Source organism: Leucoraja erinacea, chromosome 18 (assembly GCF_028641065.1).
Source record: "Leucoraja erinacea ecotype New England chromosome 18, Leri_hhj_1, whole genome shotgun sequence".
NCBI lineage: Eukaryota > Metazoa > Chordata > Chondrichthyes > Rajiformes > Rajidae > Leucoraja > Leucoraja erinaceus.
Window position 1 is genome coordinate 28154054 of NC_073394.1, and position 21526 is coordinate 28175579.

Consider the following 21526-nt stretch of genomic DNA (forward strand, 5'->3'; position numbering starts at 1 on the left):
CAGGGTGGGCCGAGGGTCCTGTTTCCACGCTGTATATGTCATCGGTTCAATGGTCCGTTAATGATTCAGTGACTGTGTTGTCTAACCCACAGACCGGTAGTTGTCAGTTGTATGGTAGATTGATTGGCAGAGGATCTCGCTGCTTGCCAAGCCGACTGCTAATTTGGCCGTCCCTCATCAACACGTTCAGTCGCATGCTGCCGGTCAGAAGCTGGAATCTCCCAGCCTTTGAAAACACTGGCGGTCCCCAATTTCCATTTGCCCAGCTGTACTGAACAATCTGGCTTCAAATTATCACAGCACTGGCCATTCCTGGGGTCTCCAGTTCAGTGTGGAACTCCTGGTTTATTTGGTTGGTTGGATTGTCTAAACATTGTGCATTCAGGTCATTTTGCAAAATACCAGCCAACGAGTCCGTAATATTTATGTTCACCTCCTTTGTATTCCTACTTGCTTCCAAATGATTGACGTAGACACTGCGATGATCTTCTCCAGCTGCATCTTGTTTGAGGGTGATAGATGGTCAGACTGTTATGAGTTCATTCTACCAAAGTGTAGCAATAGAGCTGCTGCCTTACAGTGCCAAAGACCCACGTTCGACCCTGACTATGGGTGCTGCCTGTGCGGATTTTTTACGTCCTTCCTGTGACCGCATGGGTTTTCCAAGGTGCGACGATTTTCTCCCACACGCCAAAGATGTACAGGTTTGTTGGTCAATTGGCTTTATATATTGTAAATTGAGGAGCATCCTCCCCTCCAAGACCTCTTGCCATGAATCCAATTCCATCCCCAGGATGGAGCCAGCCTTCCTGATGAGCTTATTGATCCTGTCTGATTGAGCAGTCTGAAGAAGGGTCTTGACCTGAAACGTTACCCATTCCTTCCCTCCGGAGATGCTGCTTATCCGGCTGAGTTACTCCAGCATTTTGTGTCTACCTTCGAGTTTATTGACCCTGTTGGCATCCACGGTCTTGATGGATGTATGATCGAGTTCTGTGAAACAAGTCCTTGGTACTGCTCATGTCAGCCTTGCTAACATGAGCAGAGTTGTACTTTAATCTTTTGTCTCGAGGCGAGAGTACTCTCATTGAGCCAAACCTGATAAAAACCTAAAGCAAAATTAAACCCAAAGATCAAAATTTCAAAGATCAATAGGTTTAGAAGAAACAAAAGGAGCAAAGCAAACACAAAAAGCAAACACATCAAAAGAAAGTAATTAAAGGGGGGAAAAAATGCAACATTAATCAGGTTAAATATTTAAAAATCCTTCAGACAGGTCTGACGAAGGGTCTTGACCCGAAACATCACCAACTTCTTTTCTCCAGTTGCTGCCTGACCCGCTGAGTTACGCCAGCTTTTTGTGTCTTTCTTCAGTGGAAACCAGCATCTATTCATTCCTACACATGTTTCTACTGACGTTCCTTGTGACAAAATAAGTCGGCTAGATAGATGCTGGCTAAGATATTGCCTGGAAGAATTCCCTGACTTTCATCCGAATCGTGTCATTGGGATTTTTTGGGTGTGTCGGGTTCTGCTGCATCGGAGCGAGTTGGACAGGTTATGGCAGCTCACTTCGACGCAGTTGAAGGAGATAAAGAGAAACTTAAACCCTCTGTGAAACAATCCTGATATTCTGACTCCTGGCTCACAGCAGTAGTTGCAGATACAAAACCAGGAGAGATTTCTTGGCTGCAGCCAGAGCACAGATTTAAAGTCCTGTCTTTCCAGTTTCAATAAAGCAGAAGATTTATTCAAAGAGCAAGCCATTTCTCTCTGGTTTACATGGTTACAAAGGGCAGAGCAGATGTATTTAATTATTTTTACTTTGTTTAGTGTTTTTCTTCTAATAAAATTAAAGTTAATGCAACTATCAGGCAAAGATTTTCCTCTCGACATTCCTTCTGCCTCTCTGATATAGTATTTGAAGTTTTTGTATCCCTTTCTCTTCACATCAATTATCACTTTTTTTTCATTTACTGCATATATTGTAAAATCAACTCTTGGTTTCATTCGGGTTTTGATGTTGCCCACTTGGTCCAGCTTTGTTACACTATAAGTGATTACACAGTTACTCTGTCGGCAATGATTCCAGCTGACGGGTCTAGTGGAAGGTTGCTGTAATTGTTTTCTTGTGTCCTGACTTTAAAATGCCGTTCCTACCTCACATTAACCTTTTGAAGTTTGAAGATTTATGAGGATGTTGCCAGGACTCGAGGGACTGAGCTATAGGGAGAGGTTGAGCAGGCTAGGACTCTATGCTTTGGAGTGCAGGAGGATGAGGGGTGATCTTATAGAATAATGAGAGGAATAGAATGGGTAGATGCACAGTCTCTTGCCCAGAGGAGAGGAATCAAGAACCTGAGGCCGTAGGTTTAAGGTGAAGGGAGAAAAATTTAATAGGAATCTGAGGGGTAACTGAGAAGTAGGGATGGTCAGTTCTCAGGAATGGAACCCTGATGTGACATGGGGAGAAGAACCAGCAAATGTTTCTTAATATAAAATCAATCCCAAATAGTTTTGTTCAACAAATCTAACACCTTAAGTATGTTTAGGAAGGAACTGCAGATGCTGGTTTACACCGAAGGTATACACAAAATTCTGGAGTAACTGAGCAGGACAGGCAGCATCTATTGAGAGAAGGAATGGGTGACGTTCTTCGGGTCGAGACCCTGGTCTGAAGAAGAGTCGCAACCTGAAACTTCATCCATTCCTTTAATCCAGAGATGGTGCTTGTCCTGCTGAGTTACTCCAGCATTTTGTGTCTACCTTGAGAATGATTTTTATGTTATTTATGGGTGACTCAAAGCACTGATGAACCAAAAACAAGTTCACCTGTCGGACACAAGATATGCATATTACTGCATCTACATGCATTATCTATACCTGTGGCTTTGTTGGATTAGAATGAAGTGTGTGAAATGGGCGAGGTGCTGTAAACTTATCAAGTATAAAGGATAATTGTGGCCTAGCATCTCATATTGGCAGAATACTAGAAGCATATCAACCTCCTAGCTGCTTCTACCTTCACCCCCCACGTGTCTTCACCTGCTTTTTAATTGATCTGGGTCCACTATAATTCATCTTCTTTTTTAGTCTCCAAATTCCACCATTCCCCTTGCCCTAGCTCTACTTTGGTTCTATCTTCCCATCATGCTTCACCCCTCCTCAGTACAATAATCACCTACTGGCCCCAGCCTCATCACTCCCGCCTTTTCTCTTTATCATAGCTACCTTCCCCCTTCACCCTCAGTCCCAATACAGGCTTTCAACCCAAAACATTGATCACACGAGTGCCAAGGGTGCCTGGTATAATGACGGTTGTTGTGAACATAACCAAGTACAACTCTAGTGAACATATGTATAGCCGCTGAGAATGTCGGAGGCATTTTTGCACTGTTTTTGTTTTGTACCCCCCCCCCCACTAATACTGTTTGACTTGCTAAGTTCCATCAGATTGTTTGTTTCTGGTATATGAGAAGAATTACCTACCAGCATGCATTTTATGAAGCAGAGCAGATACTTTATTTGATATTACTTTCACTAATCTTCATCTTTTGTTGAGTGAGTGGTATCCTTGATTTTAGATTTCTCCTGTGTTATAACATTCCAGGTATTTCCCCTATTACTTTATCCCATTTACATCTGTTGTTGCTTGAGTGATATCCTTGTTTTTAGATCACTGTGCAATAACATTCCAGTTATTTCCTCTCTTTAGTAATTGTGACAAAAATCTAAAGCCTGTAACATGTACAGTTTTATCAGGAAATGGTGGCCAGATTTGAGGCCACACTTGCAAGTTTAGAAAGTTGAGAGATAAAGCAACCTTGGTCTTTAGAAACATAGAAACATAGAAAATAGGTGCAGGAGTAGGCCATTCGGCCCTTCGAGCCTGCACCGCCATTCAATATGATCATGGCTGATCATCCAACTCAGTATCCTGTACCTGCCTTCTCTCCATACCCCCTGATCCCTCCAGCCACAAGGGCCACATCTAACTCCCTCTTAAATATAACATGGTGAAGTGACTCAGTGGGGAAAATACAGAAAAAACTGTTTTTGAAATTTGTCCATGGTTGTATGGTCTCAACCTAGAGTGTTTCCCATCCATTTTCTCTGCAGATATTGCCTGACTCGTTCGAGTTCCTCCAGCACTTTGTTTTTTGATCAAGATTCCAACATCTGCAGTTTGTTGTGTCGCCATTGTTCTTTACTTCAGGCATTTAGATCAGTTTAAGTCAAAATTTTGGAAAGGAAGCCAAAGCACATATCACACTGTAGATATACCCAAAATGCTGGAGTAACTCAGTGGGCCAGGCAGCATCTCTGGAGAAAAAGAATAGTTGACGTTTTGGGTCGAGACCCTTCTTCAGACTCACACTGTATTGTGTTTGTAGCGATATGATCCAGAATTAATTTATATTTCACTATCTTACAATTGGAATGCAGCCATTCAGGGTTCAAAGAGGAGAAATGTTGTCTCTCAGAAAGTAATGAAAATAGAGAACAGACTTTCCTGAATGGGTGACATTTAAAAAGATGGACTGATGGTTTGTTTATTTTTAAGTGAAGACACCCCCTAAAGAAAAACAGGTAAAGGAAAAAGTGCGGGACACAACGATGGTGCAGTGGTAGAGTTGCTGCCTCACAGCACCAGAGACCCCGGTTCAATCCTGCCTTCGGGTGCTGTCCGTACAGAGTTTGTACGTTCTCCCCGTCACGGCGTGGGTTTTCCCGGGTGCTCCAGTTTCCTCCCATTCTCCAAAGAAGTACAGGTTCGTAGGTTAATTGGCCGGTAAAGACTGTAAATTGTCTCTAGTGTGCAGCATAGTGCTTTGGTATGGGATGATCGCTGAACAGCGCCGACTCGGTGGGCCGAAGGGCCTGTTTCCCTGCTGTTTTTCTAAACTAAACTAAGCAACAGCCATGAACCAAATGGCAATGTGTGATATACAGGGCGAATGGCCTTCACTCATTCCTGTGTAATTGCTTTACTCAGGATGCAAAGTGGTTCATCTCCCTCCACTGCTTCTCACCTTGCCTCTGTCAAAAGGTACAAAGCTTTACATGAACATAAACCGGGGAAATCTTCCCTTTCAGTGAGGAGTAGCATCGAGCATAAACTCCAGATCTTTTCTTTAGCTCAAAATGTAGTCAAGTACTCCACAGCACAGAGGAATTAAATGAATGACTAGCTGGAGAAAAATAATAATTGACTCTAATTAGGGTACTTAGGTCTGATCTGATTTGTGACTTATACATGTCTGTAGAGTCGTGTTCTCTTTATGAAAAGATTTAAACTCAATAAATAACTTTTGTGAACCCTGGGTTCCTTCTGTTTTTATCTTCATTAAGGTTGCACAAGTTGTTGTGGAGAGCTGAATTATGACATTCATTATATATATATTTTTTTTTAATCCATACTTAGCTTATTTAACTCATATGGTGCATCGCCAAGATCCCAGATAAGGATTCTTGGCAGAGAATTGTGATCTAGAATTCTCGTGCAAAGATAAAATCTCCCTCCACCAGAGGCTAAAAGCCTTTGGAGCTGCTTATATTATTGGGGTTAACGTTTAATGAGACGGCTGCACTGTAATCTTTGGAGCACAGTAATCCCTTAACCGCGACTCGTACTGCCTTGACATGTGTGTTGTTTGGATCATTCAATGTGCCTTCTTATGATTATCAATTGTTAGATGCAGTATTTTTCTTCATCGATTCTCCTGTCCATATGCAGTCGCCAGTTAGAATTTGCAGCTGTAAATTCCAGTTAGGATTTGCAGATCTGTGCTTTTGAAAACATCCTTTATTGTCTCACACTTTGGTAACATTATCTGCTCGGGGTCTAACCTTAATAAATGTACTCAACTGTAGCAACAAGCTATTTATTAAACTGAAAAGCTGTTTGCATTCAGGCAAAGGAACTAAGAAGAAAATACATTCTGATATCAAGCAGTCACCAGGGGGCATGTTCTCGTTGCCAATGGTTACCTGGATTGGTTTTGTACAGCCACGAAGAACAGCTTGTGCACTTTCACCTTTGACCTCCCATGAATATCTGAGGTCTCGTTGGGGTCAGTGGTCCTTTATTTAAACATCAGACGTGAATAATGGCGCCTGGCACTCAGCCGACTAGCCCTCTCCTCTTAGTCATTTTAGTCTCCAGCAAGATTGATCGATGCACACTTAGCTTGTCTCCATGTAGAGTTAGGAATTCAAAGACAGTAACCATTGCCTACTTGTCTTGTGCTTTGTCTTGCTGACAGTGCACATTTACATATTTGACAATGCCTTGGTTTACAAGCTGTACACATGGAAAAAATATATAATGAAAATAAGAGTATTTTCCTTCCCTTCTTGATTAAGATCTCTGAAGAGGTGTGACACTGACGAAGCTTCCAGCTTTGACAAATCTAGTTCAAAGTCCAACTTATTATTTGGCAGAGACATGTGGGTTCGACAGAGAGAAAGACTTAAAATTAGGAATATCGAGTGGGAAGAGTCGCCAGTGAATTCCAGTGTGAAAGGCGGTTCCTTGTTGGGATCCAATCAAAGGATCCCTTTATTAAGCAGCAAGGAGACTACCATCTGTCCATGAACGCTAATTAACTTGTCAATTAAATAACTTGATAAACACTTAAAGAAGACTTTTATACCGACTTCATGATTGATTCCCTAAGCATAAATATTATTCATTGAAATTTGTTGTCAGGCCTTTACCCAAACTTGTGCCAGCTTGTCTGTGCGTGACCAAACAGTTAATTCAGCATTAGTTTGGTTCTCAAATGTTTTGTTTAGTCTTATGCAGTTGACGTGCCCAGTGCCGAGGTCTGATGCTGACAATTCCTTTGGTGTTTCTAGAGCTACAAATGACCTAAATCGCACTGCCCTACAACCACTGCTCTAATGGTGTTCTTTAGACATTTGGCTTTAGAGATACTGCGCTCAATCAAGCCCTTTGGATGACCGAGTTCGTGCTGACCAGCGATCACCCGTTCACTAGCACTATTCTACACTCTGAGGACAGTTGAGAATTTTTACTGAAGCCAATGGGAGGAAACTGGAGCGCCTGGACAGAAACCCCCGTGGTCACGAGGAGAACGTACAAACTTCCTACAGACAGCACAAGTTGGCGGTTTTGAACCTGGGTCTCTAGTGCTGTATGGCAGCAACTCTACCACTGTGCTACTCTGCCGCCCATCTGTTTTCTCTGTTTCAAGTTAATGAAACTCACATTCGACAGTTCCTCCTAACCAGTAGTTTGGCATTGGCTGTGTTTTTTTAAACAAGATTTCATCTTGAACCTTCAAGCTTTTATATAAGGCATTGTTAAAAAAGAGAGCAACATCTGCAGTGACAAATGAAGCGGAGGGTCTGGGGGCGGTAGTGGGGATGGGGAGAAATTTGAGCCGAGCTGTCGGTAGCAGTCGAGCGATACTGCTTTATTTTCATATATTTCTTAACAGATTGGGGTATTCATGTGATCACGTACTGATAAGGAATGAAAAAGCATTAGTAATAAAAAGGAACTGCAGATGCTGGTTTATACCAAAAACAGAGGTAAAATGCTGGAGTAACTCAGCAGGTCAGGCAGCATCTCTGGAGAAAGTGGAGAGGTGATGTTTCGGGTCAGTACCCATCCTCAGAAACTGAAGCGTTAGCGTATGGATTGCAGAAGGCTAGAAATGTACGTCTGGCTTTGACTCTTAGTTAGTGTAAGGGCAGTATTGGTTTTTGACTGGCAAATTCTACCTTGCCTGGATATGAGCTGGATAATCACTTGGCTTGGTTACAGGCAATTTTGAGTGGTGGTATGTGATCACCAGCTTCTAAAGCCTATATATTTCTACTTCTCAACTCCACACTAGGGAAGTTCTAAGTTAAGCACAAAGGCCCACATCAAGATTGGAAAACAAGTACATGATCCAAACCATTCACTGCAATTTAAAATGAGAATTGATTTCCAATACAGGAGTATATTTCATCTCCCTCTGTCTATCACAAAGTCTTCTCAATAATGAACTGACTTGCCAGACCCAAAGCAGGAAGAAAAGGCACTTTGCTTCTTATACGACACATCACAAAGTTTAGATTAGATTAGTTTATTGTCACGTGTACCGAGGTACAATGAAAAGCTTTTTGTTACGCGCTAACCAGTCGGCAGAAAGACTATACCTGATTACAATCGAGCCGTCCACACTGTACAGATACAATAAAGGGAATAACATTTAGTGCTAGATAAAGTCCAGTAAAGTCTGTTTAAAGATAGTTCGAGCATCCCCAAGAGGTAGATGGTAGCTCAAGATTGCTTTCTGTTGGCGATGGGATGGTTCAGTTGCCTGATAACAGCTGGGAAGAAACTGTCCCTGAATCTGGAGGTAGACAAAAATGCTGGAGAAACTCAGCGGGTGAGGCAGCATCTATGGAGAGAAGGAATAGGTGACGTTTCAGGTCGGGGGGGGGGGGGGGGGGAGAAAGGAAGAGGCAGAGACAGTAAGCTTGTGGAAGAGCTGGGAAGGGGGAGAGGAATCTGGAGGTGTGCATTTTCACACTTCTGTACGTCTTGCATGATGGGAGAAGGGAAGAAGGGGGAGTGTCCAGGGTGAGACTTGTTCTTGATTATGCTGGTGGCCTTGCTGAAGCAGCTAGAAGTGTAGTTGGTGTCAATGGAGTGGAGGTTGGCATGGGTGATGGTCTAGCCTGCGTCCACAATTATCTGCACTTTCTGAAAAGATGTGCAAATACACAAATACTTCCCAATCCTCCAAGATTTCACATGGGGGACAGTTGATTTTTGGAGTAAGCTGCCAGAAGAAGTGGTTGAGGCAGTTACAATTGCAACTTTTCTAATACATTTGGACAGGTAAATGCACAGGAAAAGTTTAGTGGGATATGGGTCAAACGCAGGCCAATGAGTCAAGGGTTCATGGCCATCTTGCTCAGCATGGACAAGGTGAGCAGAAGGACCTGTTCTGGCTCCGTGACCCTAGTAGCAAATAAAACTGAATATAGCAACACAGGAGACTACAGATGCGGGAATCATGGGCAAAAAACAAAGTACTGGAAGAACTCAGCAAGTCAAGCTGCATCTGTGGAGGGAAATTCCTGCAGTCTTATAGGGGTAGACCACGGGCCTGTGTGGATAACATACCCACTCCCAAATTGTACCTCACGACAGCGTAACGTTGCTGATGCTAAAAACGTCGGAACGACCCAGCAGAGCAAGACTTGGGATCCAATCTCAAAGTATAGACTTGCTGAGAGTTTCCACCTTTCTCTCTTTAGTTTCAGATTATCCATTGCCATAGCATTGTTGCACCAGTCTTTCATTGCACAGAATTTAACAGTCAAAGTGAAGTTTCTTGTACAAATCTTGCGCCATTTGGATTGACTGTACATCTTCTTTGTTTCTTCAACAGGAGATTGTATTAGTGGTATTTTTTGGAATCGAGTACATCGTCCGACTATGGTCATCTGGCTGCCGCAGTAAATATGTTGGATTTTGGGGACGGCTCCGCTTTGTCAGGAAGCCCATCTCCATCATCGGTGAGCGACTGATCAGTTATATTGTGCCTGGGATTCTCTGTCATTTAGTCAACCCTTCCCTGGGTGCAATCTGTGAGGAGAATATAAACCACATTGTTTGGCTATTCATTGCAATGTTGGAGGTGTTCTGAGAGGAATAGATCAGGTGAAAGCAGTGGTTCTTAACCTGGGGGTCGTGACCCCTATGGGGGGGGTCATTTGGGGCTTTGCCGGGGGTCATGAAGGGGACACAAATAACATATCAATTTGTTGAGCTCATGTTTAGCAGCCTAACAAAGATACATATCACATCCCGTATGCGGGTACTGATACCAAAAAGGTTAAGAGCCACAGGGTTAAAGCATAAAATCTCTTGCCCAGAGTAGGGAGATCCAGAACCAGAACACAGAGGTTTAAGGTGAGGGGGGGAGATTTAACAGGAACCTGAGGGGTGGCTTTTTCGCACAAAGGATGGTGGGTGAATGGAACGAGCTGCCGGAGGAGGTAGTTGAGGCAGCTAGTATCGTAACATGTAGGCAGGTACATGGATAGGGTGGGTTTAGTGGGATATGGGCCAAAAGCAGGCAGGTGGGACTAGTGTAGATGGGGCATGTTGGTCAGTGTGGGCAAGTTGGGCCGAGAGCCTGTTTCCACACTGTATCACTTTATGGTGCCCGAGGGCAGAAGACTGATAATGACACAGAAGGACTATTCAGCCTCCCCATTAGTCCCATTCCCCCTCCTTGTTTCCCTGCATCCCTCCAACTTACTTTCTCTCGCACATACCCAAAAACTCATTTTTTAATTCTCTTTGCCAATATCCTACACCAAGAGATAATTTGTAGTAGCTAATGAACCTACCTTCAGGTACCCAGCGGAAACACAGATGTTCACAGAGAGGCCTCGCAAACTTCACACAGACACCACCTGTTGAATTACTCCATACTTTGTGTCAATCCATCCGATGCCAGGATTGTCCGCAGGTCCCTGGAGCTGTTAGGCAGCGGTACTAACTGCTGTGTTGCCATTCCAACTAGTAGATCAGGTTAAACATTAACCTGAAGTACTGTGTAGTTTTCTGCCCATCACATTTTAGAAATGATGTCAAGACCCTTACTAGGATGCAGAAGAGGTAGTTACCAGGAACTCAAGATGTTAGATACGTGGCAAGATTGAAGAAATTCCAATTTTCCCTGAAGATTGGAGATTTCAAGGGTGATTTAATGCAGGTGCTCATAATTCTGAAGCATTTTAAAGAGTAAGGGAAAAGCTTTTCTGGCACTGAAGAGCAGTAATAAGAGTAGTAGACTTAAAGTAAATGACTCTGGAGAAATATGATTTTTTTTTTTAACATTGCATGTTATGATATTGAAAGTTATGATTTAGGTTGGCACATTGGTACAGCTGGGAGAGCTACTACCTCACAGCGCCAGAGACCCAGGTTCAAACCTGACCTTGAGTGCTGGCTGTGTGGAGTTAGCACGTTCTCCCTGTGACCAGGTGCTCTGGTTTCCTCCCACATCCCAAAGGCGTGTGGGTTTGCAGGTTAATAGGCCTCTATAAATTGCCCTTAGTGTGTAGGGAATTGATGCGAAAGTGGGATAACATAGAACCCGTGGGAACGGGTGGATCGGGCTTAAAACCTGCAAAAGAAACATACAAAAAACCTTTTGAATGGTACTGAGTGGCTCCATCACACAACATGGGGGAAAATCATTTGGCCGATGCAAATAACATAGGGAACAATCCAATTAATCCCATTCACTGCTGCTATCCATTTTTGCCATAGTCCTTTTTCCTTTATGTTCAAGTGGGATGGCTTATCTCTCTGAGATTTGGAGACCCCTTGTGAGGACGTGCTGTACAGTAACCAGTTACTTTAACACAAGCAAAGAGCAGGTCCGGCTCATGTGTAACTCCTTACATAAATAACTCGTTGTATTCAGAGCCACACCAGCAGAAGTCTGTTGCAGACCATTAATATCAAGTCAATTAATATCTCATGTCCCGAAATTGAGCAAAGAAATTCTTACTTGCCGCAGCACAACAGATGTGTAAAGATGTTAGACAATAGACAATAGACAATGGGTGCAGGAGTAGGCCATTTGGCCCTTCGAGCCAGCACCGCCATTCAATGTGATCATGGCTGATCATCCCCAATCAGTACCCCGTTCCTGCTTCTCCCCATATCCCCTGACTCCGCTATCTTTAAGAGCCCTATCTAGCTCTATCTTGAAAGTATCCAGAGAACCGGCCTCCACCGCCCTCTGAGGCAGATTGTATTGCACAGAAGAATGAAAATTTATTTGGTGGTGGACAGATATGATTGTACTTCATATTCCCCATGTGAAAATTCCTGCTGCCTTTTTTCCACATCCCATCTCAATCATTTCCATTGATTTTGTTTTGGGTGTGGGGGGTGGGGTGGGGGGCAAAGAGGAAGGGCAGCTTTGTAGGCTCTGTGATGAATGCTAAATTTCTGCAACTTGTTTCTGAACCTGACAGATCTCATAGTGGTGGTGGCTTCAGTCATAGTCCTCTGTGTGGGTTCAAATGGGCAAGTCTTCGCAACATCAGCCATCAGGTAGGTTGAGCAAGTTTAATATCAACTGTTTATCTTGCCGGAAATTATATTATTAGTTAATGCTTCCTCTGGTCTATCCCTGTCTGCAATGCATTTCCTGATTTCACACAGGATGTTTTTGTCTAGTTTTGTTTCATATTTATTCTCATTGTCAGCACATCTAGGCTTATTAATAATCCCAAATGAGGAAAGAGATAGTTTTATGTGTTTCTACTTCCAAAAAAAAAAATCTTGATCCCTACTCCTCCTGTAACCTTCATACCTGGGATTCTAACCTGATAATCCATCCATTTAAACTATGCAGTTGTAATATTTAGGGTGAGTAATTCAAAACCTTTAGTCTCACTGAAGCCATCTCATGTTCACAAGCATTGTGGAGTCAGGAAATTTCCATTTAAATCACGCTATCCCATTTGGAGAGGCCTCATAGCTCAGTGTCAAGGTCCAACTTGTTCTCCTGCAGTTGCAAATGTCCTATCTCAGTCTATCACCATCTGTGGTGGGAAGAGTCAACAGGAAACCTGTGTCCATTTTCTGCTTCTATTTGATATTACAGGAGTTAAACGTGAACTATTCCCCCCCCCCCCCCCAATTTATTTTGTACCCTTCATTCTTACTCTGCATGTAGTAATGCTGCATGGGGTACTGTGCTTGTGATCTGTATGTGGAGCGCAAGCACTTATGTTAGTGCCCAGAACTCACAACGAGTTCCCAACAGCTGATATAGTCCACATCATCCACATAGTCCACATAAAAAAATTGATAAATGCCACCATTCAAAAATCAGCTAGACACAAAATGCCAGAGTCATTCAGTGGAACCGGCAGCATCTCTGGAGAGAAGGAATGGGTAACGTTTCAGGCCGAGACCCTTCAAAAATCAGATATACTGGTCGTCAAAACCTTGGGTCTCACTGATGCCATCTCATGTTAATACACCATTTATCCAGATATCCCAACAATTGGTGCAGAGAAAGTGAATTCCAGTGTCACTATTTCACATTGAGAATTTGAATTCAGTTTCCAAACTGCAGAAATAAAAAGAGAACCCTTGCAGTTGGCTCATGAAGTCCTGTAACCGCATGGGTTTTCTCCCGGTGCTCCGGTTTCTTCCCAATTCCAAAGACGTGCAGGTTTGCAGGTTCATTGGCGTCTGTAAATTGTAACTTGTTCCTAGTGTAGGATAGTGTTAGTGTACGGGGTGATCGTTGGCCTTCGTGGACATGGGTGGGCTGAAGGGCCTGTTTCCACACTGCATCTCTAAAGTCGAAAATGTTCCAAGACTCTGCCTGAAGATCGGACTTGATCCCGATTTCAAACTTGTTACTGCTTTCAGCATCAAAGCCTTGATTTAAAGTTTAATGACCAAGATTATGCCACTGGACGCGGCTTATTCTGTTACACAAAGAGCTGATAAGTGATTCCTTTGCTTTTCTTCTCTTCCAGGGGCATTCGGTTTCTGCAGATCCTCCGAATGCTGCATGTCGATCGGCAGGGCGGCACCTGGAGACTACTGGGATCGGTTGTCTTTATTCATCGGCAGGTGGGCAAATCTGGCTTCGTGTTCCAGGAGCTAATTTAAACAATAAATCAGAAAGACAGCTGGCTTCCATCAAAGTCTTCATCTCACCTAATCTAGCGTGACAGAAACTTTCATCAGCTCCTGCCCCCGTCATCTCAGTCAGTTCTTGTTTCCCGTTTCATGCTCTTAAGATAACTGGCAGAGCAGGTCAAGCTGTTACGTTTACTACTGAATGCACTCATTCCAATTCATATGTTGCCTTTTACTATGGAGATCAAGTGGATTAATTTTAGCAGCGAGAAAATGATAATAGACTGGTATCTACTGGAGCAGATTGCCACACGGGGTATTTGTTCAGTCGGACTTTTTACTGCAATCTTTTTTCTCTGTGTCTATAAGTTCATAAGTGGTAGGAGCAGAATTAGGCCATTCAGCCCATCAAGTCCCCTCTGCCTTACAAGCATGGCTGATCTATCTCCTTTTCAACCCCATTCTCCTGCCTTCTCCCCATAACCCCTGACACCCTTACTAATCAAAGTTATTGAAAAATGAGTTGTGAAGTGGAAGTAGGACATCTCGGACAATTATGCCAATGGAACAACTTAACCAGTGAGGTTTAAGGATTGACAAATAAATAGAACAAAGGCTGGGAAGAATTCAACATCAAACTTTGATACTGAGTATTGAACATAGGGAAAACAAATAAAAATTTTAAAAATGATATTTAAAAAATCCCAACAATACATTCTAAAGGTGAGGGGGAAAGATTCAATAGGATTCCCCTACGCTGGGCACGGTAACTCTGTGTGTCTACCCAATATGTCCCTCACTAGCATAAAGCATTCCTCTGCTATACGGTGAACTGCTGTGAGGAACATTCATCATGTTTAAAGATACAACATGGAAACAGGCCGTACAGCCAAGCAAGTCCACGCTGACCATCGATGCCCCCTTCACACTGGTTCAATTTTATCCCACTTCATCATCCACTCCACACTCCCTGCACACTAAAGGTGTACAGGGGCAAAATAAGCTAGAAACCTACACGCCCAAGGGATGTGGAGCGGAAGAAAACCCACGGGGTCACGAGGAGAAGGTGCAAATCCCACCCAGGTAGTGCCCGAGGACAGGATCGAACCCGGATCTCTAGCTCTGTGAGGCAGCGGCTCTGCAAGATGAGCGACTTTGTTTAATTTTATTGTTATTTTTGTCTTTGAATAGGAGCTGATCACCACCCTGTACATTGGGTTCCTGGGCTTGATCTTTTCCTCCTACTTTGTGTATCTGGCTGAAAAGGATGCGGTGGATGACAGTGGCTCCCAGCAGTTTGGCAGCTATGCAGATGCCCTGTGGTGGGGTGTGGTAAGTGTTTCTAAGTGGGAAACTCTCCGCTTAGCGGAGCCATTTGGGAACTGGAAATTACTTTAGCAATACGACCCGATAAGGAAATGGACTGTAAAAAAAAACTGTAATAGGGGCCAAGGATAATTAGTATCTGATGTTTTCAGTTCGAAGCACTCCTGTAATTTTCTGCTCAGCTACAACGCTTGTCTTCTCCTGTTACAATTTTCTGATTGATATCTGGGAAGGTTAATGAGAAACTTGTGCTGTCTGTTCCAACGAGGTATTGCACAGAACCCAATGTCTGCCTTACGTGACGTGGATCTTTGTAAGCAATGCTGGGCCCCGATTTATAGTGGCCAGAAGTGAAATTTGTCTCTTTAGTATAACCAACCGATTTGACATTAAGGTTACTTAGTGCTCTACAGTGTAAACTGCCTGAACAAATACTCATCAAATCGCTGCTAAGCATACCAAATGCTTCTAATATATCAGCCTATTTCTTCATCAATTTAATATTCCATAAGGAAGATGCAACGTGCCTTAGAACTTTAGTAATTCAAAATGTAGGCTTAGCCATTGCGCGCATCATGTGCTTGTTGACTTACTGCTGAAGTAATCCGATACTAATCCCACTGCTCTGCTCTCTCTTCATACCCTGTTATCTTCCGTTGTTTCAAATATTTAGCCAGTTCACCTTCAAAAGATTACAATTGTCTCTCCTCAGCCAACTCTTGTGGTAAGGAATTTATGTTCACCCATTCTCTCTTCCCAAATGACTACTTTAAAATTGCTGACTGCTGACCATGAACTGGCCAGAGGTTTAATTGACTTTTTGTAGGTCCTTTATACTGTTAAATTGACCCTTGTTTCCTGCCATTCAAATCTTGCTGGTCTCCGAAGCCTGCCATCCTAAGTGGGATTCTCATTATAGATAAACACAAAGTGCTGGAGTAACTCAATGGGACAGGCAGCATCTCTGGAGAGAAGGAACGGGCGATGTTTCGGGTCGAGACCCTTCTGCAAACTGAAGAAAACGCTTCTTATCTCTTCCCTCCAGAGATGTTGCCTGTCCCGCTGAGTTTCACCAGCATTTTGTGTTTATCTTTGGTGTAAACCAGCACCTGTAGTTCCTTGCTACACACTACTTCTCACTGCAGATGTTGTCCTGGTTAGTCAATACAGTACGCATCAAATCTTTCCTGCAATGAGTTCCATAATGCTGAATGTGAATTGTCTGCAGATATCAGATGCTCTTAATGCCACTGATATGTTGCCATCATCCCATTACAGGCCAGCAGCATCGTGGTCCATGCAGTAGCAATGTTACAAAATTTTGAGATTTTAAAAATCAAGTCTGCAATTTATCCCATCAGATAAAGCATAACAATAAGTTTAATTTGACACCAAATTCACTTTCATATCTCAAGTATTAAAAAGGTTATGGCCATTTTCATACTCGGAAATTAGCATCTTGTTCCCTATTGATTTTCAATGGACATTACAAAAAAGCTGTGATCTTGGATAGTCAAAAGCCCATTTCTTAAGGAAAGATTAACATTTTTAAATAGCCTAAGTGTCCAAAGATTATTCACAAATAATTCACAATATAACATGATTTTTATATCTAATTTACATTAATTTATAGGCCAAATGGAAGGAATTTAGTGTTCAATTGCTGTAAATAAATGCCCATTTAAATCGGCTTTCTAGTGGGTTCATGTGAACGCGCTGGTTTAGAACGTTGACATTGCGCTGGATTAGTGCCCTCAAATGCCGAGAAAAATACTGCGGGATATAAAAAGCCCAAAATGAACTACTCGCTATAGATAACTTGATATATAGGGTTATATATATGCCCCATTTAATGTAAAAATAAGGTACATACCTTTAATTGTTTGCTTTATAAAACCCTGGGGCTGCGAGAGGTTGCGGAATGAGACAGTAATTTTAAAACTATTATAACTATATTATCGAGGCCTATAAAACTAATAATACCTTTTGCGACCGGGTCTTGCAGCGATTTTTCGTTAATGATTTACTAGGCTGAACATCTGCGATTAGTACAGCCTAGTAAAAATCGCGTTTTAAACCCGCCCCCTCCAAACAGCGCCAAAATCGCGGACATGGCTTTGGGCAGATTCCCAATGACGATTCAGGTAGGTTTTGTAACATACCTACATGCAGTGGCACGTGTCACAAAAATGGTGTCACACGAGAAATCGCATGGGGTCATCCTTCGAAAGTCATGAGCTTCACAACTATTGTTCAACTGTGTTTTACCCAAGACATCATAGCCTCATACAGCACAGAAACAGGCCCTTTAGCCCACCATGTCTATCAAGTGCCTATGTGTACTCATCCCATTTACCTGCACATGGTTTGTAGCCTTCTATGCCTTGGATACTCATGTGCTCATCCAGATGCTTTTTAAATGTCTTTTGAGTACAGGTCCACCACCAATTTTCTGGCACCCTTGGTTCCAGAGCCTTTCTGGATTATCTCTTTTGCCAGAACAACCAGAGGTCATGGACTCTGAAAGGAGTCCACTCGTACTGGAACCGTCCACCTTGGCCGCCACGAAGCCAATATATGGGCCCGCAAAGTTAGCCTGGGAAGTCGGCAAGGACGTAAGGGGCAAATTTGACCAGCCGGTCGGCGCGGAAGTCCCGATCAGGTCTAGATCGGCCGCCTCACCTGGCCTAGGCGCCACATTTTTGAGCGGACGTCCGGGGGAAGAGGGGGGAGGAGGGGAGGGGGGGGGGGCAATTTCAAGTGCACTTTCACAGTTTTTCCAGATTAAGGGAAGCCCCAGACTACCAGTTGCTGAAAAATGAGTGATGGAACTGTACCTGCCTCCACCACTCTCTGAAGCATTATGCTTCAGACTTCAACTACCTCTGTGAAAAATTCCTCCCCTGCTCCCTCTTATTCTTTATCTTAAACCTATGGTCTTGTGAAAAGTGTCTTACTATCTCTCCTACTTATATCTTTCATAATTTTCTGCATGTTAATCAGATCCTCCTCTGCTCCAGGGAAGATAAACACAGTCATTCCACATAACAATTTGCTTTGGTATAAATTCATTATTCATACCGTGTACAAACTCCTCAGTTTAAAATGCTTTGGTCATTTTGTCTTATTTTATTGATGTTTCTGCTCAGAACCACTTTATCAGTTTCATATTCTTGTACTTTTACTTTCTGTCTCTGTTCTTATTCACCCTATCATTTTCTCGATCAGAATGCTCCCATTTCCTTTTTTCCACTCCAGAAATGTATTATCCAGCATTTATCTGTCATCTTATTGTAAAACGCTTATCACTTCCCAAAATCTTTTGAAATCATCTTTGCGGAGCTAACAAAAATCCAATTATTGTGATGTCAGCGGATTTTATAATTGTTCTTCTAAATCATCTGCATATGCTTGGAGAAAATATGAATCCTGTTTGGCCAACAATCTATTGTTACTTCACTTTTCTTGTCGACAAATATAGAACCTCAACTGCTGATAAAAGGAAGTGCAGATGCTAGAATCTTGCATAGACTACACTGGGTGTGCAGTAGGGCAGCACCAGGGTTGCTGCCTTACAGTGCCAGAGACCCAGGTTCGGCTCTGATTATGGGTGCTGTCTGTATGGCGTTTGTACGTTCTCCTTGTGACCGTGAGGGTTTTCTCTGGGTGCTCCGGTTTCCTCCCACACTCCAAAGATGTACAGCTTTGTAGGTTAAATGGCTTCAGTAAAAATTGTAAATTGTCCCTAGTGTGTAGGATGGTGCTAGTGTGTGGGGTGATCCCTGGCCAATGCGGACTCAGTGAGTCTCAGTGTGGACTGCACTATATCCCTAAACTACACTAAACTAAACTCAGTAGGTAAGGCAGCAAATCTGAAGGACATGGATAGGAAACAATTGGGTTGGGACTCTCCTTTCTAGTTCTGCTGCAATATTTAGATTTCTAGAAGATACAAGATTGTGCTGAGACCATTTGCTCTCTTCTTTCCAACCATTCAATGGTGAAAGGTGTACACTATTGGACATACTAGCCTTGAGTTCTGGCAATCTTATTATAACAAGTTCCTCTCCACCATAACTTCTAACAATGTCCCACATCCTGTTCTACAACACTAACTTTCTCATGCCCCCATTGTTTATGAAAACTGATGTAAAATGTTTCTGTTAGTTCTGTAACCCATTATCCTCCATCATTGCCTTCTACCTCCATAAAGGTCCACAGATTATTTACCAATGTTTTTAATATTATTTATATGATCTTAAAAACCTTTGCTGTTTTAAAAATATATATATATATATATATATATCTGCTAACATTTCATACTCGGGTAGCCAAGAATAATCATAAATGAATCACTTTTAAACAAATGTTATAACGTTACTACAGCCTGAATCTCTTATTTGTGCTGCAGGCCGTGGCTTGCTTAACAGTTACTGTGAATAAAGCATTTGTTTGATTATCCTATAGCAGAAGGATGAGTATTAGTCACAGAGTCAAATAGTATGGTAACAGGCCCTTTTGCCCAACTTTCCCCATTTACACTAGTCCCATCTGCCTGTTTGGTCCATATCCATCTAAACCTGTCCTACCTGTCCTATCCATGTATCGGTCTATATGTTTTTGTTAAACGTTGGATAGTACCTGCCTCAACTACCTCCTCCGGCAGCTCATTCCATACACCCACCACCATTTGTGTGAAAAAGTTAACCCTTCAGGTTCTCAGTCAATCTTTCCCGCTTCACCTTAAACCTATGTTCTCTGATTCTCGATTCCCCTACTTTGGGCAAGAGACTACCCAGAGCGACTACCCGATCTATTCCTCTCATGATTTTGTACACCTCTATAAGATCACCCCAAATAAATAATATAAAAAGGATTATTGATATATGCTTTTTATAGACTCAGCACAGAAATAGGCCCTTCAGTCCATCGAGTCCATGCCGATCATCAAGCACCTATGTACACTAATCCTACATGAATTCCAATTTATTCTCCCCACATTCCCATCAACTTGTTCCAGATTCTTCCATTCGCCAATAATCAGCGACAATTTACAATGGCCAATGAGCCGCACAACCTGCATGTCTTTGGGTTGTGACACACAGTGTCATCCTTTAGATTTAGATTTACAACCCTTATTGTTGAGCCTCACCTCATCATGGGAGATGGGACAGTGGATAGGATTAGCGGGAGTGTCCGAAGAAGGGTCTCAACCCGAAACGCCATCCATTCCTCTCCAGAGATGCTGCCTGGCCCGCTGAGTTGCTCCAGCATTTTGTGTCTATTTTCAGTGGATAGGAATAGGTTGATTCGATCCTGAAGTACCACGTAAAGTTTTAAGGGTACCATTTGTGGAAGATCTCTTACAGCTTTTAATTAAAGGTAGAGTATCAAACTCCACCTTGAAACTTTGTGAGAGGAACCGATAGTGAGAAAGGTAACAGTTTTCAGAAGCATAATAATAAAGCAACAATTTAAATTTGATAAATCAAACTAAATATGCCCTTTTAATTAAAATGCAGAGGATGTAAACCTTGCTGAAAAGGCCAGCATTAAGGAACGTTCTCAAGTACTCCTGACAAGTTGGTTAATAAATTGCTGCAGTACTTGTGGAGAAAGTAGGGAGTGAGTATAAGAATTTTAAATTAATTGGCTTAGGAAAAAATTGAGTAACGTCACATATATTTTACAATATAAACCCCAATGTTGTTTATTATTAACCAGCGTTAGGTGCTAGGTTATACATGGATAATCAGATTTACTTCACTGCACTGACATAGGTTTACTGACTATTTTACACAGGACAATGTCCATGTTATAGTATGGAGATACTTGGAGATAAATATTGAGTTTGGTGTCACTGAACATTATCTATAGTTTGTTTTCCTTATAAAATCACAAGATAATTTCATCAGTAATCCCACCAGTTTCCAATCTTTGTTTATTAATTTGAAAAGAACATCAATGCTGTGAAAGTATCTGAAGTACATTTGTTTATCTGTGGTCAGCGGCTTGATACTGCTATTTGAATTATTGATTGTTGTGATATTCAGATTGAGTCTGAAGGGTCTCGACCTGGAACGTCACCCATTCCTTCTCTCCAGAGATGCTCCCTATCCCGCTGAGTTACTCCAGCATTTTGTGTGTATCTACGGTGTAAACCTGCAGTTCCTTCCTAAACATTTGAATTATTGATTCAGTCTGCAATGGCCATGTCCCATGAATTGAAATTGTAAAGACATATCTTGATTTATCAAATTTAATCAAAAAACAGTTCACATGAGTTACGACCAATATCATGTGGGAGCTATGACTGTATGACAGTGTGTTGTAAACAATGTGGATTTTATTGAATCCTGAAAAGAGAAGTCATTCTTGGCCATACTGGTTGCATAATGTCCTTTTGTCCACGACCCTTCATAGATGGCTTAAATCATTTTTTCTCTCTTCATATTTTTCTCTCATTCTCTACCTATTATTGAGACTGCAGAGGTCATTAGGTGTAAATCTTTCCTAGTGTCAATAGAAAATTCAGATAAA

General features: G+C 42.3%; 1 protein-coding gene across 1 annotated transcript in view; it reads left to right on the forward strand.

Annotated features, from left to right (window-relative positions):
- Positions 1–21526, forward strand: part of LOC129705854 (potassium voltage-gated channel subfamily KQT member 1-like) — a 633448-nt gene that overhangs the window by 166844 nt on the left and 445078 nt on the right. Inside the window, exons 4-7 of the mRNA XM_055649698.1 lie at positions 9420–9546; positions 12031–12109; positions 13555–13651; positions 14852–14992. Of these exons, the coding sequence (XP_055505673.1) occupies positions 9420–9546; positions 12031–12109; positions 13555–13651; positions 14852–14992 (444 nt within the window). The remainder of the gene's footprint in view (positions 1–9419; positions 9547–12030; positions 12110–13554; positions 13652–14851; positions 14993–21526) is intronic.